General features: G+C 50.5%; 1 protein-coding gene and 1 long non-coding RNA gene across 9 annotated transcripts in view; one reads left to right on the top strand and one right to left on the bottom strand.

The window, feature by feature from the left end:
• Positions 1-14,743, bottom strand: part of CFAP100 (cilia and flagella associated protein 100) — a 42,632-nt gene extending 27,889 nt beyond the window's left edge. For 3 of the 7 annotated variants that reach the window (XM_055260214.2, XM_055260219.2, XM_055260218.2), the window contains exons 1-3: positions 14,203-14,543; positions 13,584-13,691; positions 1,636-1,716 (exon numbers count right to left, since the gene is read on the bottom strand). In XM_055260214.2, the coding sequence (XP_055116189.1) occupies positions 1,636-1,716; positions 13,584-13,632 (130 nt within the window). In that variant the 5' untranslated portion in view covers positions 13,633-13,691; positions 14,203-14,543. Of the gene's footprint in view, positions 1-1,635; positions 1,717-13,583; positions 13,692-14,202; positions 14,545-14,653 lie in introns of those variants that run through there. The other 4 variants (XM_055260213.2, XM_055260215.2, XM_063630681.1 and 1 more) reach the window with 3 other exon arrangements.
• Positions 14,744-14,793: 50 nt separating this feature from the next.
• Positions 14,794-16,595, top strand: LOC129471517 (uncharacterized). 2 transcript variants are annotated; one of them, XR_008653612.2, is made up of 3 exons: positions 14,794-14,943; positions 16,092-16,234; positions 16,333-16,595. It is a non-coding gene; the product is annotated as an uncharacterized lncRNA (long non-coding RNA). The 2 variants fall into 2 exon arrangements; XR_008653613.2 differs by having other exon boundaries at positions 14,803-14,963.
• Positions 16,596-16,808: the final 213 nt, after the last annotated feature.

Here is a 16,808-nt window from a genome sequence, read left to right as displayed (position 1 = left end):
GAGGATCGCTTAAACCCAGGAGGTTGAGGCTGCAGTGAGCTGTGATCGAACCACTGCACCCCAGCCTGGGTGACAGTGTGAGACCCTGTCTCAAAAAAGGAAAGGGATAGATGGGTGATTGGGTGAATGGCTGCCGTGATAGTTTGTGCGGAGGGTCAGGCGCTCACCCCCAGGACTCTCTCCCTCCCATGCCTCTGCACCCACAGCAGATGAGGGTGCTGCCTCTGCCCATGAGAAGAGCCTCATGACCAATGGGAGCCGGGATCTAGTCAAGCACCTGGGGCTAATGTCCAAGGGCAGGAAGGATGGGCACAGAGAAGCAGTCCCAGTGCCAGCATCAGGAAGCAGACACACAAATGCAGGATGGGGACACTGGGGCTTGCTGCAGGAGAGGCGGCACCACTGCTCAACAAGTCAAAGGCCAGAGAATGATGGGATGGGCCAGGGAGGGGCTGCTAGATTCACAGAGACTGAAGGAGCTCAGGTCTTCTTTGAATCCTGATTAGAAAGAATCTTCTACGGAAGATGTTTCTGAGATAACTGGACCAGTCTGACCATGGGTTGGGCTGGTTCACTTTGTCAGGTGTGGTGATGGTGCCTGGGTTTGTGTGGAAACACCCCTATTGTTGAGAAGTGCACGCTGAGGTGGATGAAATGACATGTCTGGATTTTACTTTAAAATGTCCTGGCAAAGAAAAAGAGAGAAAGGACAGAGGAAGCAAATGGGCACATTTGAGTCAGTGGCAGAACCTGGTGGTGGGCCTGTGAGACTCGCTGGCTCCAATCTCTACATCTGGACATGTTTGAATTTTCATTTTATAACTTCATAATAATAAAAGAGAGGAACTGTGGTGGGGAGAGAGGTGGGAGCCTGGGCCGTGGAGCACAGGCTGGGAGAAATGCTCCCATCTGCAGACCTCTGCAGAAGGACCAGACTGGTCTGTTAGCCCAGGGGCAGAGCAGGAGACAGCAGGGAGTCCAGGCAAGGGAGGTCGGAGCCACAGTGCAGGTGGCAGCGATGCCCTGTGCAGGGCTACCAGGGTGAGGCACGTGCAGCTAGCTAGCTACCTGCCCTCCTTCCTTCTAACAGTGGCAGCAGTGTGCCCTCCTTGTAGATCCTGATGGCCATATGGCAAATTTAGCTGCTGGAATGTGGGAAGACATTACTGCTTGGGACTTTTGGGAAAAATCCTTTCCCCTAGAAGGCTAAGTTGGCTGGAGGGTAGTTTTGCCCTTCCCTTTGTTACTTTTCTCTGCCTAGAATCAGATGCGCTGAGGCTGGAGCTGCAGCAGCCATTTTGTGAGCATGAGACACTCTTGTGGTTGAAAGCCCTGATTCCTTTCTGGTGGAGCAGAGAGACCTGGGGACCTGGTCACCTGAATGAGTTTATGGAATGCTGTTAGTGGAGCCTCAGGAAAGTCTGCACTTCCTCCCACATTTCTCATTAATAGAGGGAGCAATAAATCCTACTTTGTTTACGTGCCTGTTATCTCTGTAAACCCAATTCCTAATGGAAAGAGAAGCATTTCCTTCTGCCCTTAGCTCTAGAGACTTGGTCTGAGGGGATCTGGGGGCAGAGGGAGAGGAGTTGCCTCCTGCCAACTTGGACTTTAGCCTCCTAGCTTGAAGGTTACCTTTGTTTTTTCTTGCCTGTTTATTTGGGTTCTCTTCAGTGCTTGAAGAAGAGCTGATGTTCATGGATTCCAGGCTGTTCTCTGAGGAGACACAAAAGTGAGGGCTGCAGCAGTGATTCCCCTGGCCCATGAGAACTGTGAACGCAGCCTGAGGTGGGGAATGTCTCAGACACACAAGGGCTCAACCTCAGCTCCCTCCCCTGTGAGACTGAGGGCTCTATATCCCAGAGATCACACTGACTTTGCTGGGAAGTTGTGAGAATTGTGCAAGAAAATAGCCTGAGAAGTCCCTAGCACCTGTGCCGGGTGCACAGATGTTTTGTGCCTCCCCTTTCCCATCCTTCAGCGTGTTCCTTAAGAGTAGCAGTGCAAGGCTGTTTTACAGATGGACATACTGGGACCCAGGGAGGACAAGGACCCCAAGCCTCTGACCCTGGCCTGGCCAGTGCCTTGCCTCCCAGGGGCTTCCTGCAGGACTTGGATGGAGGCCCCTAAGACCCCACCTCCTCAGGGAGCTCCCACCCCTATCCCACTGTGAGGAGTGGCCCTTCTGACCAAGCTGGGAAACTGGGGTTGTGCTGCCTGGAAGCTAGAGCCGATTTTCTCCGCAAGGCCAGCAAGTCTCCTCCCCGCCCGGGGTGGGCTCTCCAGCACCCTGTTTCTTCAGGTGACTACTCAGGTGTTACTGCTGGGTCTCCAATGCCTTGCAGTTCTCTTCAGCTGATACCCACAGGGAAGGAGGCATATGGCCCAACACTTCCTCCACTCCCACCCAGGAATCCTTTGTAGCTCGGAGATCCTGGTCGGTGCCTGAGGGGCAGGGACTGCCAGAACATGGTCTCTGGTGGGCTGCTCAGGGTGCCAGTCCTCCTGGGGTGGGATGGGGGAGGGGCTGTGTGGTCCCAGAGTGAAACAGTGAGCAGGAAGACAGGGTTTCTCATGAGGTGGGGCTATGATACCAAGGCCCGGGCCCTGAGCAGATGGTCATGGGGTGAGGGAAGAGTGAGGAAGATGGCAGGAGTCTTGTGGGACAGGTGGGAAGGCCAGGCCTGGGCTGAAACTCAGAGGCCTTCAGGGCCACACAGAATCCATAATGTATAGTTGGGGAGACAGAGGCGGTCAGGAGAGGTGAGGCTGGGGAGAACTCAGGGGCTCGGTTGCTGAACCATGATTGTCCTCTAACTATCTTAGTAGGCATGTGGTTACGTTTCCAGATAGAATTTAATTAACCATATCATATAAATCAGAAGATACTACTGTTATTTAAATAGACCAAAATCCAAACCACATGAACCAAAACCCTATTAGAAATGAAAAAGCAATGGATCTGGATGTGGTCCCAGTTACTAGAGAGGCTGAGTGGGGAGGATCCTTTGAGCCCAGGAAGTCGAGGCTGCAGTGAACCATGATCGCGCCACTGCACTCCAGCATGGGTGACAGAGTGAGACCCTGTCTCTAAAACAAGAAAGAATGAAAGAGCAATGCACATACATAGCACATATTTCAAACAACACAGGTTTGACGTATTGATATGATGAAATAGCCTCACCTGAAGCTCTTACTACCTATATGCATTTTATTTATTTATTTATTTATTTATTTATTTATTTATTTATTTATTTTGAGATGGTGTCTTGCTCTGTTGTCCAGACTGGAGTGCAGTAGCACGATCTCAGCTCACTGCAACCTCCACCTCCCAGGTTCAAGCGATTCTCCTGCCTCAGCCTCCCAAGTAGCTGGGACTACAGGTGTGCACCACCACGCCCAGCTTATTTTTGTATTTTTTGTAGAGATGGGGTTTCACTATGTTGGCCACGCTGGTCTCGAACTCCTGACCTCAGGTGATCCACCCGCCTTGGCCTCCCAAAGTGCTGGGATTATAGGTGTGAGCCACCATGCCAGGCCAAGATTTTTGCAGCTCTGACTAGAAGTATTTTATGCACACATACACTTATATGCTCTTGGTTTTTCACTAAAAAACTCACCTGCTTACACACAAAAACAGAAATGAACCTTAAGGACATTACACTTAGTGAAACAAGCCAGCCCCAAAGGACAAATACTGTATGCTGCCACTCACAGGGGGTCCCTAGAGCATTCAGAGACTAAGTAGAACAGTGGTCGCCAGGGCTAGGGGAGGGGGAATGGGGAGCTAGTGTTCAGTGGGGACGGAGGTTCAGTTTGGGGATGAGAAGAGTTCTGAGATGGTTGGTGGTGATGGTCGCACAGCAGTGTGAATGTGCTCAATGCCACCAAACCACACATTTAAATATAGTTAAGATGGTCAATTTTATGTGTATTTCATCACAATTTTAAGACTTGAAAGAAAGTTTATCTGTGACCAGGCGTGGTGGCTCACGCCTGTAATCCCAGCAGGAAGGCTGAGGTGGGTGGATCACGAGGTCAGGAGATCGAGACCTTCCTGGCCAACATGGTGAAACCACGTCTCTACTAAAAATACAAAAATTAGCCAGTCGTGGTGGTGTGCACCTGTAGTCCCAGCTCATTGGGAGGCTGAGGCAGGAGAATTGCTTGAACCCAGGAGGTGGAGGTTGCAGTGAGCCGAGATTGCGCCACTGCACTCCAGCTGGGTGACAGAGCAAGACTCCATTTCAAAAAAAAAAAAAAAAAAAAAAAAAAGCCGGGCGCGGTGGCTCATGCCTGTAATCCCAGCACTTTGGGAGGCCAAGGCGGGGCAGATCACCTGAGGTCGGGAGTTCAAGACCAGCCTGACCAACATGGTGAACCCCCTTCTCTACTAAAAATACAAAAATTAGCCAGGCGTGGTGGCACATGCTTATAATCCCAGCTACTTGGGAGGCTGAGGCAGGAGAATCACTTGAATCCAGGAGGCAGAGGTTGCAGTGAGCTGAGGTCGTGCCACTGCACTCCAGCTTGGGTGACAGAGCGAGGCTCCATCTCAAAAAAAAAAAAAAGAAAAAAAAGAAAGTTCATCTGTTCACGCACAAGTTTCATCCATACTTAGCCGAGTCCCTTGGAGGACGTTGGGGTTTTTTTCAATCATCTTTTGCAATTTCAGAATTTTTGTAATGGTTACTCTTATAAAATAAAATTTCAGAATGCTCTAGATTTATTAAGCCAAAGAGGAAGTTAAGCCCTGGCACCTGACGTATGTAACCTGTTTGCAGTTCTGCTTCTTAGGGAGTAACCCTCCTCTGGAGGTTGCAGTGAGTCTAGATTGCACCACTGCACTCCAGTCTGGGTGACAGAGTGAGACTCCATCTCAGAAAAAAAACCTCATTGTCCCTGCTCTGTGAATGACGGGGAAAGACTGGACACCAGAACTCCTGCTTCCAATCACTAGACTTTGTTACCGATTAACTGCCTGTTTATTGTCCCATACCTAATTCAGAGCAGATGGCACCCAGGACCCCATGACAGTTGCATCCTCAGTGTGGAATGATAAATATACCCGTCCAGAGAGAAAAGGACCCCTTAGCGAGTCAGATCCTTGTAACATGCAGGCAGCCTTCCATAGAAAGATGCTGAAATTCTGCTCAACTTCCCAAAGCTTTGTCTAGATAAACAATCTCAAACTTCTACACTTTGGAACATGGATTTTCATTCTCTGGATCTCTGATTACTGGGTGGCCTGTCCTCAACTTCGTGCTTGGAGAAACTCTAAACTTGATTCTGACTCTTTTGGTTATTTTAGCTTGATACTCTTCCATCACCAACTTTAGTGGGACTGCTTTCCCTACACCGGAAACTGTCACTCTAACAGGTCACAAAGGGCATCTCAGTTTTCATCTGCATTTCTTAATTAGGAAGAAACTGTGTGTCTTTTCGGATGTTAATTATCCATCTTCTTGCCTCATTCTGTTAGTATCCTTTGCCCATTTCTCTACCGAAATGTTCTAGTTTCTAGACGATTCTTGAGAACCTTCATCTATTACATTGCTGGACACTGGCTCATTTGTCAGAGCTGCTGAAAATAATTCTCCTTCAGGCAATTTGACTTTATCATTCATTTTTCCTTGTATGAAAATTTAACTTTCCCTTAATGAAATGCTTTGGGGTTTAGTGTCTTGTTTAGAAAGGCATTCTGCCGCTGAAGTTTAAATATTTTTTAGAAAAAAAATAATATTGTGTTTTCTTCTAGTATTTTAACACAATTTAATTTTTTAACTTAAAAAGTCTTTATTAAAGTGTAAGTCTACTTTTATAATAATTCAGGAGAAATAGGAAAAGAATGAACTGGGTGTGAAACATTCTCATAAAAAAGGATACAATAGGCCAGGTGCGGTGGTTCACGCCTATAATCCCAGCACTTTGGTAGGCCGAGGAAGGTGGATCACTTGAGGCCAGGAGACCAACAACAGCCTGGCCAATATGGCGAAACCCTGTCTGTACTAAAAATACAATAATTAGCCAGGCATGATGGTGCACTTGTAATCCCAGCTACTCTGGAGGCTGAGGTGGGAAGATCACTTGAACCCGGGAGGTGGAGATTGCAGTGAGCCGAGATTGCACCACTGCATTCCAGCTTGGGTGATAGAGTGAGACCCTGTCTCAAAAAAAAAAAAAAAAGAAGATAAAATACACTCGACTGGGCACTCCGCTCATGTGACATGAGTTCTGAACATCGGAAGGTCCCTGTATCCTCTATCCATCAGAGTCTTTTGGGCTGTGTCCCAGGCCACTCTCTCTCCTTTCTTCCTGGACACCTCACCAGTGCCCATGACTTCAGTTCCAGCCCCAGCGGATTTGCTGATGCCCTCACATTTCCACCCACTCTCCTGACCTCTGGGCCTCCATCCACAGCAGCCTCTTCAGAGTCTTGGCTGGGAGTTTCCCACAGGACACTGACACCTACACATCGACAACTGAGCTCCTGGCCTTCCCCCTCCTGCGAAACCTGCTCCACCCCTGGCCTTGGCCATCTCAGCAAACAGCACTGTGATGCACAGGTGTCACTGAGGAGACAAGGCATCCCTGACACCCTCTTCTCCCTCATTCCACACCCAGTCAGTCACCAGATCCCACTCTTATCTCCTGAGGAGCACTGGACCCATCCGCCCCTGCCACCTGCACCCTCACCATCATCCTATTTGATAGTTCTCTGTGATTGCCCCCACCTGGACTCCCCACAGCAAGTCTGGACTGCACCCCCCACCCCTGACCCCCCAGGCAGTAAACTCCTGGAGGGCAGGCATATTGACTATGTCTTTTACCTTCTCATTCAGATGCTTTGACCTCTGGGGCCTTCCTGAGCCTAGAGGACCTTCCCTTCCCTCCCCTCCCCCTAGGATTAGCCAATCCCTGGAGATAGAAAATGACTTGCCCAGAGCACATCTTTCAAATGGAAACCACCCAATCCAGAGCCCACATCCCAGCCAGAGCCTCTGTCAGTCTCTCACTCTCAGGACCACTGATCCCTGCCCTATCTCCCCAGAACCAGGACCAGACAACCAGGGGCAGCCCTGTGCCCCAGAACTCCGAAACTATTCTAGCAAATCAGTCCTACACCTGCTCACTCACCTCACCGTTCCTTCCTGTGATTCCACAGTGGAGGCTTCTGCCCACATCCCCCTCTCCCTCGGGCTTCCTGGCCGACCCTGCAGCTTCCCCCGCACAGCCCTGCATGGAGCACCCCCTTCTGTCCTAGGCATCTGTAAGCAGCCATCTCTCCAGTGACAGTCATCTCCTGCTCTGTTGGCCTCACCACACTGAGCAATAATAAAACCTGTGTTTTAAACCAGCAGGAGCCATGTTTGTCCCATCCCTCACCACCCCCAGGACTGGGTTGGTGATGGTGCCAGACAGTGGCCAGGCCTCCTCAGAGTGGCATCTGCCTGGCCACAGCTGTGGGCGATTTCTCAGGGTCAGGTGTGGCTTGGGATGCCGCCCTGAAGGAGGTGCCATGCCTGCCTTCCTGGAGTCCACATTCTGGACAGGCAGCAAGCAAACAAAATAAAGAGAAGTGAGAGATATTCCAGTAGCTGGGGCAACCAGGGAGCCCACGGAGGAGGCACCATCGGAGCAGAGCCCCAAGGGGAGTGTGGTGACAGCGTGGGGTCATGGAGGCAAAGCCTGCAGGCAGAGCTGAAGAGGAGCCACTGGGGCCAGCATGGCTGGCAGGGTGTGAGCCTGGGGAGCACAGGGATGAGGCCCTTGGGAGCCACAGAAGGACCAGGGTTTGGCAGGGATGTTCGCCACAGAATTGGGCCACATCTCATCCCCACTCACAGGTCAGTGTCCTTCCCTGCAGCTGGGCACACCCACACCTCCCTCCATCCCCTCCTCCTCCCACCTGCTGCTCCCTCTCCTGGGACACTCTCTCTGGGCTGCCCGTCCCCATTATTCACCATCTCTGCTCAAATATCACCTCCTCCAGGAAGCCTTCCTGATCCCCCTGTCTAAATGCTCCCCACCACAATCACTGAATCAGCCTCCTATTTCAGCACTGCTGGGAACCATCCTATTTAGTTGTTTACTTCACTTATTTAACAAATTTAAGAACACATTTTTTATTGCAGTAACATACATACTATATATATATAAAAATAATACGATTTGCCATTTTATGCCATTAAAACTTTTTTAGTATGGTAGAATATATATAACGTAAAACTTGCTATTTTAATTATTTTTAAGTGTACAACTCAATAGCATTAATTACATTCACAATGTTCTACAACCACCACCAATATCTATTTCAAAAGCTTTTCATCACCCCAAACTGAAACTCCGTGTGCATTAAACAACTCTTCATCCTCCCCTCCCCAGCCCTGGTGGCCTCCATTCCCCCTTCTGTCTCTATGGCTCTGACTGCTCCACTAATTCATATGAGCGGAATCATACAGTATTTGTCTTTTCGTGTTTGGCTCATTTCACCAGCATAAGGTTTCCCAGCTCATTTGTGTTGTAGCATGTATCAGAATTCCCTTCCTTTTTGAGGCTGAATAGCACTCCACTGCACTCCACACATATTCTGTATCTGTTTCTCCATTGATGGATACTCAGGCGGCTTCCACCACTTGGCTATTGTGAATAACACTGCTGTGAATATGCGTGTGCTAATATCTGAGTTCCTGCTTTCCGTTCTTTTAGGTACATATCTAGAAGTAGAATTGCTGGATCACATGTTAATACTGTTTAACTTTTTGAGGAACTGCCTATTTTTCTTTTCTTTCTTTCTTTTTTTTTTTGGGACGGAGTCTCGCTCTGTTGCCCAGGCTGGAGTGCAGTGGCACAATCTTGGCTCACTACAAGCTCCACCTCCTGGGTTCATGCCATTCTCTTGCCTCAGCCTCCTGAGTAGCTGGGACTACAGGTGCCCGCCACCACACCTGGCTATTTTTTGTGTTTTTAGTAGAGACGGGGTTTCACCGTGTTAGCCAGGATGGTCTTGATCTCCTGACCTCGTGATCCACCCGCCTCGGCCTCCCGAAGTGCTGGGATTACAGGCGTGAGCCACCACGCGAGGCTGGAACTGCCTATTTTTCTCAGTGGCTGAACCATTTTACACTTTCACCAACAATATAAAAGGGTTTCATTTTCCCCACATCCTCGCCAACACCTGCTATTTTTGTTTTTATTTTTTGATAGTAGCCATCCTAATGAGTGTGAGGTGGTATCTCATTTTGGTTTTGATTTGCATTCCCTTAATGACAGATGATGTTGAGTATCTTTTCTCCTGCTTGTAGGTCATTTGCATATTGTCTTTTGAGAATTATCTATTCAAATCCTTTGCCCAGTTTTGAATTGGGTTGTTTGCTTTTTGTTGTTGTTGTTGAGTGTTAGGATTTCTTTCTATATTCTTGATATCAATCATTTGTCAAAGATTTCTAAATGTGAGCTAATGTTAGATAAAAGTCTAGCTCTCATAAGAGTGGAGGGGGTGGGGAAGGACAGCCCTTGACCAACAGAGCTGGGAGGTTGCTTTAGCCTGTGGAGTTGGAACAATGGCCAGCTGCTGAGCCGGCCCCTCAGAAGCAGGCCATGGTCAGCAATCAAACACACAGCCCAATTTTTGGAGGACAAGATCCTTATTTCCCACTCTGGCACCAGCAAGCTGTACCAGGAACACAGGCCACCTTCTCCCTGCTGCCTGCTGCAGGCTGGAGGCTAGTACAGCTGCTCCAGGAAATGCTAAAAATTCACTAAAATGTCCCAGCCTCCTCATCAAGATCTTCCCTGCAAGCTGCAAGCATTTCACTAAACTCCAGAGTTTCAGAAGAGTTGCTTCTGATAATTCACGCCAGCACAATTGTTTCAGGGGAGGGATTCCCAGAGCTTCCTACTCTGCCATGACATCACCCCTGTTGTCAGTGAGTGGCTTCATTTATGGGCTGTTCATTGCTGGTGAACAGAGACAAACTGGTTTTTCTGTGTTGGTCTTGTAACCCACAACTTTGCTGAGTTCATCCATTTGCTCTATTAACTTTCTTGTGGATTCTTTGAGATTTTCTATGTATAGGATTGTGTCATCTGTGAATAGTTTTACTTCCTCCTTTTCAATCTGAGTCTTTTACTTCTTTTTTTCTTTTTCTTGCCTAATGACCCTGGCTAGAACTTCTAGTGCAATGTTGAACAGCGGTGGTGAAGGTGGGCATCACTGCTTTGCTCCTGATCTTAGAGGAAGAGCTTGTAGGCTAACAGGTTTTGACTGAGGCCTGTGATGTGCCAGGCTCTGGGGGGACAAATGCCACTGCTGGATGGGAGTGAGACAGTAAGCAACACAAGTGAAGAAGGGTCAAGAGGCCAGAGGGTAGAACGTGCCACTGAGAAAATGAAACGGAACAGCAATGAGGGATGTAGGGCAGGCGGGGCACCGCGTTTTACCTTGTTTAGGGGAGGCCTCCCTGTGGAGCTGACATCTAAGTGAGCTCCTGTGGGGCGTGAGGGAGGGAGTCCCAGGGAAATCGGGGAGAAGAGCATTCCCTGTGGAGGACACAGCAGTGCCAAGACACTGAGTGGGAGTGAACCAGGCCTGGCCTGGCCAGGGCTGCAGGAATGGATGGAGCCAGTGAAGTTAAGAGCTGTTTGCTGAACTCTCCTAAACGCTCAGAGAGCAGGCACCTCCGTCTTGTGGCCCTCTGTGCCCCAGCCCAGCACAGTGCCTGACACACGGTAGGTGCTCCATGAATATTAGTGAAGTGACTGTGGGTCTGAGTGGCCTGATGTGGGCTGCATGTGTGGACGGCCCACTCTGCCCACGAGGCCACCAGGCCAGGCTTTGGATGTCCCAAGATGAAGGTTAGATTACTGAAGACCGTGTTTCTCCACACTGCCAAATTAAACTCCTGCCTCCAGCCCTTCGCATCCCTCATAGCCAGAACTGGCAGGAGGAAGGCCTGGCCATCTGTGATTTAACAACCTCTCTAGACCACATGCCCTTCCTGAATGCTCCCATTGTGGGGGATGTGGACTTGAGAAGCAGCAGTGAAAGCCTGCAGGGCATCCTGGCCTGACACATGCGCACACGGCTCCTTCAGCATGGGCAAGCCTCTCCCAGCCTGCTCCTCCTGGAGTCTTGTACCTGGAGCCTGGTGTCTTGGTAAATATATTTGGCCGCTTGAGGAACAAACTCTCCACACCCACAGTGAGGCTCAGCCAGGGTTCTGGCCCACAGGGACCAGCCGCTGGCCCCTCTCCTGGAATTGGCCCCGCACTGGGCTGGGTGCTGAGGTTATAGGGCCAGAGCTCTGGGCGCTCCTGCAGCCCTCACCCCTGCCCGCCCTGACGGGGAGGCCTGTGGTCCACTCTGGCTTTCCCTGATTCTTCAGCCTGGCCAAGGTTTCCATCAGGTGCCCTCCATCCTCTGTTTCAGGGAAGAGGCCTTGCTCAAGGTCTCAAGGGAGGCTGTGGCCAAACCAGCCCCTCTGCCGAGGCTTAGGGAATAGCGTTCGCATCACAAAAGTCATAAAGCTAGACACTGAGCAGTCTCCCTCTTAAATCCTTCCTGTCATCTAGGCAGAGGCCAATAGTCCTCCCGGGCCACAGGCCCTACCCAATTGGCCCATGCTGGCCTCCTGTCTCTCCCTTGAACACGCCACACCCACTCCCACCTCAGGGCCTTTGGGCCTGGCTGGCCGCCTAGAATGGCCTTTCCCCACTTGGCCTCCAGGCCCCTGCCCTGGGCCCTCTGGTTGAGGCTGGGGTCCTATCTGTACTTGGCTCAGCATCCCCAAACCTCTCACTCCAGGTGGCTCAGTGTCATTTTGGCCCCTACCTTTGTCCCAGCTCCTGCAGCTGACCCCAGGACACAGAGCTCAGCAGTGCTCTTGACTGGAGCCCCTGGCCAGGTCCCCTGCCCACCTTGCCCATGCCAACCTCCCTGACCCACCTGACTCTGAGACCCCCGGCCCTGGGTGCCAATCCTGGCTCTGCCTGTCTGGCCTGGTTTTCTCACAAATGCACAGGCCCTCAATCAATCTTGAGGAATTACCAGTGCCACAAGGTCATAGGGTACCCCAACTAGGCACTCCCGCTCATACCAATAAACAAATCAATATAGTTTACACATCCTTCAACTGTCTTGTGGTAGCATAATTATCTGCATTGTTTTATGGGCATACTGAGAGTTAGTTTGTTATCTATAAACATTTCAAAGCCATCTTTTTTTTTAAACCCTATTCCAGCCTTTCCTCATTTTAAAATTTACTCTGGAGCAAAAAAAGAGAACAAGAGAGCCTGTGCATGCATAAGAGTAATGGTGGGGGGTCACTGTTTCTAGCAGCACACTTTCTGAAACAAGCTAATCACCCATATGAACAGAGAATTGGTTAATAAATTATGATACAGCCATACTGAAAGATTACTATTCTGCTCAAAAGCACAAAAAGTATAAGGGAATTCTTGATGTATTGATAAGGAACAGTCTCCACAATGTATGGGTTAATTAAAAAAATCAAGGTGCAGACAGGGTTTTCATTGTGTGATCTCCGTGTAAGAAAAGAACAAACCTCATCTACACACATTTGCCTGTATGTGCACTGAGCTGGTAGCCTAGAAGAGACAGGTGACAGTGGCCATCTCTAAGGAGGGGGCACTGTATGCCTTTGACAGGGTGAGCGGGGCTTTTCACAATGAGGGGCTTTTAACACACTTTTGAATTTTGAACCACGGAATACTACGCCTGGTCAAAACCAAATTAAATTCCAATAAAAAAGCTAAACGGCCCCAGGTGGGCCTGGGCAGCCTCCCTCAGCATCGCCCTGTGTGAGATCCTGGCAAATGTATGCAATTCCACCAGGGCAGGCATGTTTCATCCAGGGCCTAGCGCCAGCTGACCACCTCCTTGGAGCCCAGCCTGGCATTTGTGGTCAGAGGGGTGCTGAGAGAAGCTCACCTTCATGGTGACACCTTCCTCATGGTCTGTTGTGGGTTGAATTGTATCATCCCAATTCATATGTTGAAGTGCCAACCCCCACTGTCTCAGAATGTGACCTTGTTTGGAAATAAGGTCTTTGCAGCTGTAATTCACTAAGCTGAGGCCATTCTGGAGTGGGGTGGGCCTCCAATCCAATGTGATGGGGTCCCTGTAAAATGGGGAAATTTGGACACAGACACATACAGGCAGAATTCCACATGGGCAGGAAGGCTGAGATGGGAGTGATGCTTCTACAAGCCAAAGAGCACCAAGGATTGCCTGCAAAGCTCCGGAAACCAGGAGAGAGGCCCGGAATGGGTTCTCGCTCAGAGCCCTCGGAGGGACCTAGCCTTGTGGACAACTTGATCTCAGACATCCAGCCCCCAGAGCTTGAGAAAACAAATGTCTGTGGCTCCAGCCCCCCAGTTTGTGGTGGTGCTTTGTTACAGCAGCTGCAGGGAACCCATATGCATTGTTTCAAGGGAAGTGGGCAGATCTATGACTCCTGCCTAGTGTTTGGTTTAGAGCCACCTTAACCCGTGAGGGAGCTGGACAGGCTCCGAGGCTGCCCCTGACCTCTTGAGAGTGCCCACCCTGGCACAGTACTTACTGTTATTGGTCATGTTCTTGGAGACTATAGTGGACAGTATCTCAGACATCTTGGCTGAGGCCCAAGAGGTTGATGCAAGGCTTCTCCTCTTCTAAAGGAGATCCTCACCTGAGAAGTGACACAGTGCTTGAGCCTGGTGGTCCCCAAGCCCAGAGCTTCCTTCCCCCTAGGTGGCTGACAGCCACCAACATTTGCTGAGGGCTCACCTTATGGGAACACCTGCCTGCTCCCTGCCTCTCCCACCCGAGCGTCCACTCTCACCTCCTGGACCTGGCTCTAGCTGCCTACTTTTTCTGTGCTTAGAACACAACAATCTTGGCCTCAAGCCTTTACATTTTCGGCCTCCTCGGCCAAAAAATATTCTCTTATACCTAGCTGGGGGTGGTGGGCTTCCCTCTCTTCAATTCCGAGCTCAAATGTCGCCTCTTTAGAGAGACCTCCCACCATCCCATCCAAAGTGGTTTCTTCCTCCCCACCCCCCTGTGGCCTTTATTTTCTTCTCTGCAATTCCCACTATCTGATTATCACTTTAAAAATCCATTCGTTGTCTATTTCCCCCTAAAATGTGAGCTCCATGAGAACAGGGGGTCTTTTCTGCTCATCCAAGCTCCTGACATACGCTTGGCACTTCTTAACTTCATCCATTGAATGAATTTTCATTTTTGCAGGGAAGGAAGCAGAGATTCAGCGAGCTGTCCAAAGTCACACTCAGGAGGGGCTGCCTCTGGAAAGGGCCCCCACTCTAGGCTTGTGCCATTCCTGCCGCATTCCTCCTACAGCTCCCTATTGGGTGAGCCTGGGGTTCGCAGGGTCGCCTCCTAACACCCGCGCTCTGCGAGGCCCCGGGCCACACAGCAAGGCGCACAGGGATGGTAGGACAGATGGGGTGGATGGTAAATGGGTGTGTTTCAAGCAAGTGGCATGCGAGCGGGGAGCCTTGGAAGGCGCCTTGCAAGTCCGCTCCCGGCCACGCGCGCCCCTGGGGCCCTGGTTTCGCACCCCTGCCGCCGCCCCCACGCGCCCTCACGGACCCCGCGCGCCCCCTCTCCCCCGACCCCGCGCGCACCCACCGGCCCCTACTGCCCCGGCTCGCTCCGAAGGCTCTGCGCTGCAGTTCTCAGCTCCAGGAGCAGGGCTCTTGGGTTTACGGCTCCAAGGCAACCATTCTTCAGGCTGGCTGTGACGCCACAAAGGCCGTGGAGGCTGGGCGCGTGAGGGCTGGGCCTGCGGGCCGCGGGACAGGGAGGGCGCGGGGCGGGGCTGCCGGGTCCGAGCTCTGGGCACGATGTCCTCCCTGACGCCGCCAGGACAGCACCTGGCCCAGGCCCGGGCCTGGTGAACGCGGGTTCCTTCCTCTGAGGTTCATCACTCCGCACTTGGGTTGGCTCCTTTCTTTCATCCTGATTGGTTTATTCGCCACGTGCCAAGCACTGAAGAGGGCGTGCAGGATGGATGCTTTTGGAGCAAAAATAGCCCTGGTTCTTTCCTGGGGAGGGATCGCACTTTCTAGAGGGGCGGTTCTCAAAGTATGGTCTCAGGACTAGCAGCATCAAAAATGCTGGGAACTCGTTAGAAAAGCAAGTTTTCAATCCTCGCCCCAGAATCAGAAACTCGGGGTGGAGCCCAGCAATGTGTGTCCTAACAAGTCCACGGCCCACCCCAGTACTGGCTAGGGTTGCAAAGCCACCGCTCTACGGAGCGAGCGAGATCCATGATAGTGGGACAAGCCAGAGCATGAGGCCATGCAGACCAGGGCAAGTTTTGAGCATCCAGATCCACCAGCTGCTTGAAGCCAGGGGCACCAGGATGTCTGGTCCCCCAGCTCAGGGATCCTGTCTCCCCACAAAAAGCAGCAGCAGGAGACCCCTCTGAGTTCTGAACATGTTCCTAGATTTTCCCAGTATCTATGGGGATTGAGAGATTGACAAAGGCTGCTTGGAGCTGAAAGCACAGTCAGTGACTCATCTTTTCAGGGCCATTTAGGGGCTTCTGGTGGGGGGGGCTCTGGAGCAGTCTGCAGCCCAGCAATGTAGTCCCAGTGAGGATCCCAGCTGTGCCAGGCTCTGCCTAAGGCCTGTGTAGTGGGTGGGAAGACCACATCCACAACAGGAACTCCATTGGAGCTAGGAGTGGGAGTGAAGAGGAGCTCCAAGATGGAAGGAGCAGGGTATGAATCTTCGCTGGTAGAATAGTGTCCCAACTTGCAATATCCACAGTGGGCTTTGCACAAGGGAGGAAGAACGTTGTATTGTGTTAAGCCACATATGTGATTTGTGCATGTGCATATGTGTGCATGTGTAGTGTGTGTGTGTGCATGTGTGCACGTGTGTGTTTGTTACAGCCGCTAGTGTCCAATATGCTGAAAGACAAGTGGTCCCTTTACCCTTAGGAGAGAGGCTCCTTACACCGACATTCAAAGTCCTCAATGACCCGGCCCCAGCCTACCTCTGCAGCCTTATCTCCCTACAAACCATCAAAGCAGAACAAAAAGCTGTGCCTCCTATTTAGGTTTCAGCAAACCACAAGAAGCACTTCATGAACTGGTGACTCAAGTAGAAAAGCAAGTATTTTTGAAATGGTGTATCTAAATATAAGGTGCTCTAATGAGGCTTTTGGGAAGCTAGAACATAAGTGGCCCAAAGAGAACAAAGGTACCCAGGCTCCTGCCCATTCATTGTCATCAACAGATCAGTTTATGAACTGTCATGAATCTCCCCATAAACCTTACAGAATGTTTTCTATGTGCCAGGTACTGTTCCACGCACTTGACACCAATCCACCCATTTCACCTGCATGATCACCCTGCCTTTGCATGAGGTGCCGGTATGGACAGAGCAGGGACACAGTGAGGCAGCGGATTCCGGCTCTGCTCTTACCTAGAACACACTGCCTCTCACCAGGAATCGTCCTTCCATTTTATGCAGTTATCACAGACAATGATGCACAAGCTTTGGGAAAAAAAACCCACAAGTCCAAAGGTGTACTTCATAATAAAGGCAAGTTCTCTAGTCAGTCTGTGTGTTCTGGCCTTTGTTTTTGCTCTTGGTAGCTTACAAGGTTAGAAAGAAAACCACCTAGAAAATGTGACCTGATTTGGAACTTTTAGTCTTAGCCTAACAGTTCTAACTAGAAATACCATTTGTTGATTAAAAGCTAATTTTTAAAATCAGATGGGTGATTGGTGGAGCGATGGTGGCTGGCTGGCTGTGTGGTGAATTGTAGTGG

This window comes from Symphalangus syndactylus, chromosome 21, assembly GCF_028878055.3.
Source record: "Symphalangus syndactylus isolate Jambi chromosome 21, NHGRI_mSymSyn1-v2.1_pri, whole genome shotgun sequence".
Lineage (NCBI taxonomy): Eukaryota > Metazoa > Chordata > Mammalia > Primates > Hylobatidae > Symphalangus > Symphalangus syndactylus.
This window is presented reverse-complemented; position numbering and strand designations above follow the sequence as displayed.